Here is a 10,462-nt window from a genome sequence, read left to right as displayed (position 1 = left end):
AATTGGTCTTGTTGTTAGCACAAAGATAATAGAAACAATTCTGACCTTGTATGACCTGAATTTTGAAGGGTGTGTAAATATATTTCAATGAGATTGGCAGAGATACTGTAAACAAGACAAATTATTACTTTATTCTAATTTTGATTAATTTTATCTCCAAATAATTCTATGCATACAAGCTCACAAGTCCTTCAAAATACAACCTCATAAGAGGATCATGAGGGTTTTTTTGAAATTTTAAAGTACTTTACAAATATTTTTATTCTTCCAAGAGACAAATATCATTAATCCTATTATACACGTGGAGCAATAGAGAAATTCCGTGCTGACTAGCACAGGAGTTCAGATAAATTTGATTCTGAATTAGAAACAGCTATGCTTCCTAGAATAAAATGGTTTCAAACAATGCTTCGTTTTCTCCACTTTAAGTCTGGAAAACAACCAGAGAACACTATCAGCAAGGAATCTATCATGCATTTCATACTGATATTGGTTTGGTGTGTACCTTTTGTCATTTGTCTGCTTCTGCTCGCTGTGTATTGCTGTGGTGAAGGGCACCCTGGTTCAGACAACCCTGGAGGCAAGGGACCGCTGTGCAGCCCACTTCAGCTCCAGCCCCACTGCTGGTCCAGAGGGGCTGCTGCCAGATGCTCTAGACCCATGATGCATCTCATCACCAGGGAAAGGAGAGTTTGGAAATGAGCATCTAGGACTTCCCTGGTAGTCCAGTGGTTAATAACCCACCTGCCAATGCAAGGATATAGTTTTGATTCCTGGTCTGGGAAGATTCCACATGCCATGAGGCAACGAAGCTCAAGGGCCACAACTACTGAGCCGACGCTCTAGAGCCCAAGCTCTTCAACAAGAGAGTAGCCCCTATTCACTGCAACTAGAGAAAGCCCACATACAGAACTAAACACCCAGCACAGCCACAAATAAATAAAGACCATTTAAAAAAAGAATGATTTAAAAAAAGAGAGAACATTTACTGGGTATATAAGATGCATCAGGGTCTATGTAGGTGCTCTATGGATATGATTTGACCTAATCCTCACAAGACCCCATCATTTCTATTATCATCTCCATTTTATAAGAAAGAACCAGGCACAGAGAAACATAGATTTCCCCAAGCCATGCAGGAGGTAACTGGTGTCATCAAGATGTAGAATCTGCACTATTAACCAAGATGCTCAGCAGCTCCTCTGTGTGCCAGACCTGTTACAGGTCACTGTTCAGGAGGGAAAACTGTTCTCTGGTGCAGCTGAACGTGAGTCCCTCTCTGAGTGTATTCAGCTCCACCTCACAACTGGGTCACTGGCAGGTAAGACGGCATCACAGGTAAACGCATGCTTCTGTCAGGTGCCCAGGCTTCTTGTGACCAACCTCAGCCTGGATTCCAGCTTCTCATCAGTGGCATTTCTGCCTCATCAGAACAGGCTCCTCTGTCCATGGGATTTCCAAGGCAAGAATACTGGAGTGGGTTGCCATGCCCTTTTCCAGGGGATCTTCCCAACACAGGGATCAAACCTGCATCTCCTGTGATGGCAGGTGGGTTCTTTATGACTGAGCCACCTGGGAACCATAACACCACTAGATTCCAAATAAATTGCAAAGACAGAAATGAATACACAAAAAGCTCAAAACCCCAAACTTTTTGGTACCTTATTTCATTCCCAAGAAAGTTAAGGGAAAAAATCCCCTAATTCCAGATAATAGTAACAATAAAAGGAGTCATCAGCAGAAACCGAGTGATAAGCAGTCACGCTCAAGACAGCTGAGTTGTTGTGGGGGTGCCAACACCCCTGGGCTAAGTGTTGGGCTCCCAAGGAGTGGGAGCCAGGCTTGAGACTTTTGGAAATGAGGGCAAAGGGGCTGTACCCTCAGTGAAATGTTGGCCAGCAAATAACTGTCAGCAAAGGAAGCTCAGCGGAAACACGATTTATGTCTATGAAAGCTCTAGGTGGAAAGAGATTACTACAGATAATAACAGCAAAAATAATAATCTTTTCCAACAGTTAAAAACATCCTTTCACTCAGGTCTGAAATAAGGCTGAAAGCTAAAGATCCAAAAATATGGCCTAATAAGTTAGGAAAATAACACAACAAAATAAATCCAAAGATACAGATGACATATGCACACATAAACACACACATTCTTAGTGTCTAGGGGATGTCAGAAAAAGTTTCATTAAACAAGAACAGTACAGACTATGGAGTCAAATCATTTGGATTCAAATCCTAAATTTGCTACTTGCCATTTGTGTGACTTTAGGCAAGTTAAAAAAAAAAAAAAAAAACCACTTCTCTGTCCTTTAGCTTCATCACCTGTAAAATGGAACAGTGATACCATGACTCCCATGCGTTATCGTGAGGATTACGTAAATGTAGATTGACTCGCATAGCCCCAGCACAGCACATCCTACATGTGTTCACTACTAATGCTACCTTTACTGCTTCTCCACGTTGCACCAGAGATCTAGATAGCATGTTAGGGCAAGAAAAGGTGATGACTATTCACACATGATATGGCTGTTTTTTTCAGGTCATTCAATAGTATCTTGAGAAGACTTATTAGAAATAGAATTATTAATAATTTAAATATATTTATGAGCTTCTCTTCCAAGGAGTAAGTGTCTTTTAATTTCCTGGCTGCAATCACCATCTGCAGTGATTTTGGAGCCCCCAAAAAATAAAGTCTGACACTGTTTCCACTGTTTCCCCATCTATTTGCCATGAAGTGATGGGACCAGATGCCATGATCTTTGTTTTCTGAATGTTGAGCTTTAAGCCAACTTTTTCACTCTCCTCTTTCACTTTCATCAAAAGGCTTTTTAGTTCCTCTTCACTTTCTGCCATAAGGATGGTATCCTCTGCATATCTGAGGTTATTGATATTTCTCCTGGCAATCTTGATGCTTACTCCTTGGAAGGAAAGTTATGATGAACCTAGGTAGCATATTCAAAAGCAGAGACATTACTTTGTAAACAAAGGTCTGTCTAGTCAAGGCTATGGTTTTTCCAGTGGTCATGTATGAATGTGAGAGTTGGACTGTGAAGAAAGCTGAGCACCGAAGAATTGATGCTTTTGAAATGTGGTGTTGGAGAAGACTCTTGAGAGTCCCTTGGACTGCAAGGAGATCCAACCAGTCCATCCTAAAGGAAATCAGTCTGGGTGTTCTTTGGAAGAACTGATGCTAAGCTGAAAGTCCAATACTTTGGCCAACTCATGCAACTGGGGGCAGGAGGAGAAGGGGCCGACAGAGGATGAGATGGCTGGATGGCATCACCAACTCGATGGACATGAGTTTGAGTGAACTCCGGGATTTGGTGATGGACAGGGAGGCCTGGCGTGCTGCGATTCATGGGGTTGCAAAGAGTCAGACACGACTGAGTGACTGAACTGAACTGAACTGAACTGAACTGATGAGCTTCCCTGGTGGTTCAGCTGGTAAAGACACTGCCTGCAATGCAGGAAACACGGGTTTGATCCCTGGGTTGGGAAGATCCCCTGGAAGAGGAAATGGCAACCCACTCCAGCATTCTTGCCTGGAGAATCCCCTGGATAGAGAAGCCTGGCAGGCTACAGCCCATGGGTTCACAAAGAGTCGGACACAATTTAGTGACTAGACCATCACCACCAAATGTATTTATTATTACAGAATAGATATAAATGTATTGGCATTAACAAGAGGGTTTAGTATAGTCGTTAGCTATAAGAGGTACCCAGAAGGCATTGACAAGTTGGAAAAGTCAATCCAGCAAAGTACATTAAAGATATTATCTCATGACCTAGTCCAGTCTAATTCAGAAACGCAATTTTACCATGGCAACGATTTCACCTATAGAATTATAAATATTTACATTTATAAGCTGTCTAGGCTTGGGAGACAAGTCTTTAGGTAATTGCGGGAGTTTACTAAATGTGGCACAGAGTTACTGATGGTACATCATCATATTTATTATTAATCACCCCAAAATGAACTTAACTCAGCTGATCCTTCCTTTTACTTTCCTGCTACCATCACACTGAGATAGCTTCTTGGTCTACTTTCTTCCTACTGCAGCAGCATAAAAAGGCATGAATTACATAAATGTGCCTCGTATGCTTTCAAAATCTAAGACTCAGTGTTGAATTTGCTCCTCAACACTTAACCACAATGTAGCCCTGCCTTGTCAGATTAGGCTACTTAACTTCTCAAGGTCTTTTCACACCATAAATTAGCTTATTCATGTAACTCTAAGTCTATTAATGAATTTCTAAGAATTATATTGAAATGGAGCAGGGACCCCACTTTTGGTAACCCAAGGCATATTAAAGATCAAATTCCTTAATATTCTTCAGAATTTAAAAGTGAAATAAAATAAAAGAGGATCATTCACAAATAATTAAGGTGTATCACAAACTAAGGCCTGTGATTAATCCACATTTGTGCTATAAAAAAACAAAGACATTATAATGAGGCCAGAAGAATAAACAGAAACCACTGAAATAATAACCAAAAAAATCTTACAATAGTTTATTTTAATCAAAATTACACTGATAAACTCTATCTACCAAACTCCTAGGTAACCACTACTACTATATAATGTAACTTCACTCTATTTGGTATCACTTATATTGATACTTTGGACACCTGATGCGAAGAGTCAACACAGTGGAAAAGATACTGATGTTGAGAAAGATTGAGGGCAAGAGGAGAAGCAGGCAGCAGGGGATGAGATGGTTAGAGTGCATCACCAAATCAATGGACATGAGTTTGAGCGCACTCTAGGAGATGGTGGAGGACAGAGGAGTCTGGCATGTTGCAGTCCATGGGGTCACAAAGAGTCAGACATGACTTAGGGACTGAACAATAACAACAATATTGGTTATATGGCTATTATTAAAAGAATTCCAACATTTTCATCCTTAATTGGGGTCTTCAGCTTAAAATTATTAGCTTTTATTATTCTTATATGCCTTGCCAAGTTCTGGAATTAATGGATAATTTTTTCACTTAGAATGTCATTCCAAGCTTTATTATTTAAAGGTTTATTGTAAGACACAAACCTTTTAAGAGTCCTTAAAATTACTAAGAGATTTCAGTACATTAGTAAAATTCTGTTTATATTAATACACATACAGCCTTTCCTCTATAAATAACTAAAAAACAAAAAGTAAAATATAAGCCAAAATGCAGTTTCTAATATTAATAAAGACAAGTGCTAACTATCAGCTTGAATGTGATGTCTTCTTCTCAGTAGCCATCCTGGTCAATATAGGATTTCATGAATACAACACTGTCAGCATTAAACCCTGCCTAGTTTCAAATTATCATACACAGTACAAACACTTTTGAAAACATAGAGGTTTGATGACTTGACATGCATATTAAGGAATCTGTATTTACCAATTCCACTTGAATCAGCTTTAAAATGTAAGCATATTAATAACAATCACAGGTTGATTTGAAGAAGCTCTAATAGACAAAGCTAAACTCAAAAGACTTAAAAATAAAACTGAGAAATCAGTATGCAAAGTTAGTGGCAAAAAAAAAGAGTATAATTAATAGAAATTAACCCTTTGAAAAATAATTATTTTTCCCATACATTTATATTATTGAAGAGAAAAAGCATCTGTGGCTAAAGTAGCTTTTGTTAGTTTCTTTATAAATCAGACCATGATTTAATACCTGTTTCTGCAATCATTTTAAGTGTTTTTTAGTCAATAGTTTAAACTCAGTTAGAATATACTAAAAATTGTTTGAGGTAGGTAATCTTGGAACAGAAATAAATTATTTCCAGATGATTAAATAGACAAAAAGTGGCAACAGCATTTGCCATTTGTTTCTTGTATTTTAGGTTGATGATTTATTTGCATTTCTGCAAAAATAAAAGTGAAGTGCAGTTAATAATAGATCTGTTGATGATATTACAAGTGACAGGAAAAAAAGTGTGACTTTAACTCTTAAATGGAAGCAAATCCTTGGGTTGATTGTTAACTCACAGGAGAGCCTATGCATTGCCCAGACACACCTTACACACTCTTCTGTGTATAATCTGATGTGAAACGTAAGCTGTGGAAGAGAATGCTCTGGGGACACCTGGGAGTGTCCTTGATGTCCGTTGTACGAAAGTCAGCTTGTACTTTATTCTACTGCAGTTGTCATTGATCCTCACCTTGAAGACCAAGTCAATCTCTGCATGGATTATGCCCTGAGACATAAATGGAAACCATCTGAGGGAAAGAAAAAAGAGAGAGCAGAAAGGAGATAAAATTAATATTTTTTCTCTATGTTTACAATGAGTTTGTTTCTGCATTGATGTTGAATGTTAAAAGGTAACTATAGAAAGAGCTTTTTATAAAGTCAAGCACAGTTCAATCTACCATTTACTCATACCCGTGGGAAATGACACCATCACTGTGGCTTGAAGAATAAAGCACCGCTAGACTTGCGACTCAGTCCTGCCCACCGCCCCCCACCATCACTGCTCAGGATGGGCTGTGACGGGGCCAAAAGCTGCCAAAAACCCTGAGCCTGATGCCCGGCGGGGCCAGAGGGTGACTGCCCTGTGGTCCAAGGGAATCTGGCACAGAAAGGTAGGTGCCACCATTTCATTACATCCTGAGGATGGGCCTCTGTCTTGCTTTCATGTGGCTTCCTTTAGTAGCTTTCCCTCAGCATCTCCGAAAAGAATCACATTACCTTAAAATTCAGGGCTAATATCCCCCCTTGGGAAATGTGCCTGTGGGGAGTCGAGCTGGTCCTGGCCACGTCCCTCTAAACCAGCCCAGCCTCCGAGTTAGAAACAGCTTGTGCAGAAGAAGGCTAGGCTCAGAGACCTAGTAGTAGTAGTTTCACCACTTCCTGGCCTTGTGAGCTCAGTTTCCTTGACTAGATCACCTGCCTCAAGGTGTGGGGAGGCGGAAACACTGATGTCTTACCAAGCGGTACATAAATGTTACTACTATCCCGTAAGAACCACTGTTACAATTATGCCACGCTCCTTCCATCCATCCTCCCTGGCAGTAGACCCTCAGAAAGAGTCTTCTATGTGCTAGGCTCCTTGCTGAGTGCTGCAGATACAAGAAGGACAGGAGTGATGGGGCACCTGAGCTGAAGGGGTTTCCGGTGTCAAAGAAGAAACCAATGTGCAAAGGTGTAACTGTGCAGTCACATGTGATGTGAGAGATGCTTACAGGTGTTATAGGAGCCAGAGGGGAGACTGACTGTCTCTGAGTGGCCAGAATTGGCAAGTTCAGAGAATGAAGAACAAAAACCTTTTAGCAAAGAGGTGCTGACTGGGCTGACTGTTGGTCAGTGAGCAGATGCCTGATGGACAGCAAGAGGTTGGGATGGCACCACGGGGAGACAGAGCGGTAGTGGCCGAGATATACAGAGCAGATGCCACAGGGCTGGGGCACAGGGTGCTACTGGGAAACACATGGCGGGGTGGACAGGGGGTGCTCTGTCGGGGGAGTCACTAAGTTAGGGTCGGGGAGTTCTGGGATCTGAGAATGCTTAGGAATTCAGAGGCCAGGCTGTGGGACTGACTTCACCAGAGTGGCCTTGAAATCACTGGAGGATGCTAACAGGTGGGGCTGAAGAGGACCTGTGGACACACACCTGCTGCCCAGCTGTGAGTACCGCTCCTCTCTGCACCTTCAAAGGCAGGGAGAAACCTCTTTTCTTCTGACCCTCAACTCAAGGCATTCTTTCTCTTCCTCCTCTAGAGTCTAACAACGTATCATTTACTTTATGCATTTATTGAGCCTTTAGTTACGCTATCTTTCTTGTTTTGGTTTATGTATCCATCCAGTATTCTTGCTTGGAGAATCCCATGGACAGAGGAGCCTGGGGGAGGGCTACAGTCTGGGGGGTTGCAAAGAGTTGGACATGACCAAGCATGCACAGTGGCATCAGAAAGAATCCATCCTTGCAGCCAGATGACAGTCTCCACAGCTTCCTTCATAGGCCAGGACCAGGCCAGCTTCATGTGCACTGGAATTCTACCTGGAGTCAGACCGCCTGGTTCCCACACTGACATGTGAACCACGTTCTTGACCTCTAAGCCTCAGTTTCCCCATTTGTAAATTATACATAATGATCATACCTACTCCATTAAGGATGCAGGATTAAACACACATATTCAATTATATCATCTGATGTGTGCCAACATGTGATAAATGGTCAGTAAATACAAGTTGCTGTTATATTCTTATACTATATATGCTATGCTATAATATATACTAGAGTATATATTATATACACTATATAAGCTCACTCACTCGCTCAGTAACTTCAGTGGTGTCCAACTTTTTATGACCCCAAGGACTGTAGCCCACCAGGCTCCTCTGCCCATGGAATTCTCCAGGCAAGAACACTGGAATGGGTTGCCATGCCCTCCTCCAGGGGATCTCCCCAACCCAGGAATCAAACCCACCATCTCTTGTGTCTCCAGCATTGGCAGGTGGGATCTTTACCATTAGTACCACCTGAGAAGCCCCATATAAGTATGCACTGTATATATTATATTATACACTATATGTATATTATATTTTACATATATGCATATTACATATATACATTATACATATATATTATACATTATATTATAAATATATATATACTTATACTATATATAAACTATTAAAGTATATTATACTCTCTCATTGCCAAATACAGTACCTTGTACATAGTTGGTGATGGAGTCAATGTAATTCAGGCGATGGCCCTCTCCCACCCAGGCCCCTCTTTTCAGAAGAAACAACCCTTGGAGAGCAAGGTTTGTACCAAATGACCTGCCTCTCATCCTAGCCAATTGGAGGACAGATTAGTTAATCAGGTGTTCTCTCTAAATATTTTGACCTCAGAGTTACAGAAACGGCGATCTGAGAATGCCACCCCAGGAGGCATCACAGTGCCCGTACTGTTAAGGACGGTTGGTGTTCTGGAACCCAAGCTGACTGCAACTCAAAGAGATGGGTGAGAAGAACATTCCAGAAGCAGCTCATCTCCAGAGACAAGACAGCAGACTTTCAGTGAAGTGACACCTTGACAATCTAGAGAGCATGACTGGCTGTCTGCTCACTTTCCAGCTTACCAAGTTCAGCTTTATTTCCTGAAGCTGGGTTCCACGAGAAGTACCTTCAAAACTACCATTTCTAAAATAAGCTTTAATGAATTTCTCATCCTTGCAACCAAACCTGAGTTTACTGACTGACCAATTAATGTTTTAAAAAATCATACTCTAGTCTTGTGTTCAGTCCACTTATGGGAAGTCTCTATTGTGATTTCTTTTTTTTCCTTCAGAAACTGCTGGACTAAAACAAGCTCTGAAGCTAAGCAGGGTTGGGCCTGGTTAGTACTTGGATAGAAAACAAATTCTGACTCTGAAAGCCACAGAGACCTCTGAGCATTAGATGCCTACTAAAAATAACTCTCTTAGCCAGCTCCAGGTTTAGATTCTTAAAGGCTTGAAATCACCAAAACTATTAGTTTTTTTTTAATGTTTATTTTTGGCTGTGCTGGGTCTTCATTGCTGGCTTTTCTCTAGCTGCGGCAAGCAGGGACTACTCTCTAATTGCAGTGCACAAGTTTCTCATTGCGGTGGCTTCTTTTGTTGTGGAGCATGGAGTCTTGGGCGCATAGGCTTCAGTAGTTCTAGCTCGTGGGCTCCAGACCACAGGCTCACTACTTGTGGCGCACAGGCTTAGATGCTCCGTGGCATGTGGGGAACCCGTGTCTCCTGCATTGGCAGGCAGATTCTTCACCACTGAGCCACCAGGGAAGCCCAAAGTGTTAACTCTTAATTCCCTCAGTGGCCGTCATTTCTATGAATTTTTTTTTTAATAGTTGTATTTTTACAAAGAGCCATCAGCTCTTTCCTCATGTATCATTTCTAGTGAACAGAACAGGACAGATTTTAGTTGCTAGATGAGAACTGTTTGCAGGACACAAGTGTTTCCTTCTGCATGTGCCTCCATCTACCTGCCTGGGCACCTGTCTGCGCCCATCCTTCAGTTTCTACCCCATCAAGTCCTGCAGAAGGAGCTGAGCAATTAGCCAAGGCCAGTTGTTGAGGACTGAGAACCACATTTCACATCAGGACTCGAACATCCCCCCAAAGTCAGTGAACAGACGGGAGTACTGGAGCAGTGAGCCGGGAGGGGAGCACCGTGATGTCAAAGGCATGGAACTAAAAGCAAACAGCAGGCGCTTGCTTGCCCAAGCACAGCATACCCATTACGCAGCCACAGCAGAAGCTCACTTCAACATTGCTTCCATCACCAGGGAACTCCCTTTCACTGGGACAACTAGGAGACACAAACACAGAAGAAAACTTTTCTCGCCTTCTATGATTCAAGTCAACAAGCCATAGAAATCTGCATGATCTTGCCCTAAGACACGTGGGCTCTTTCAGGTGGTGGGGGGGCGGTGGTGCGAGAAGGTGGTAGAGATTAGATAGTGTCTGAGATACAT

At 41.8% G+C, this 10,462-nt stretch overlaps 1 protein-coding gene across 2 annotated transcripts in view; it reads right to left on the bottom strand.

Annotated features, from left to right (window-relative positions):
- Positions 1-3,614: 3,614 nt before the first annotated feature.
- The window catches only part of LOC101114620 (uncharacterized), a 205,001-nt gene continuing 198,153 nt past the window's right edge, over positions 3,615-10,462 (bottom strand). For both annotated transcript variants that reach the window (XM_060393410.1, XM_027972961.3), the window contains one exon: positions 3,615-6,216. In XM_060393410.1, coding sequence (XP_060249393.1) covers positions 6,188-6,216 — 29 coding nt within the window. In that variant the 3' untranslated portion in view covers positions 3,615-6,187. The remainder of the gene's footprint in view (positions 6,217-10,462) is intronic.

Source organism: Ovis aries, chromosome 9, assembly GCF_016772045.2.
Source record: "Ovis aries strain OAR_USU_Benz2616 breed Rambouillet chromosome 9, ARS-UI_Ramb_v3.0, whole genome shotgun sequence".
Classification (NCBI taxonomy): Eukaryota; Metazoa; Chordata; class Mammalia; order Artiodactyla; family Bovidae; genus Ovis; species Ovis aries.
Note: the sequence above shows the minus strand (reverse complement) of the source record. Positions and strands in the feature narration are given on the sequence as shown.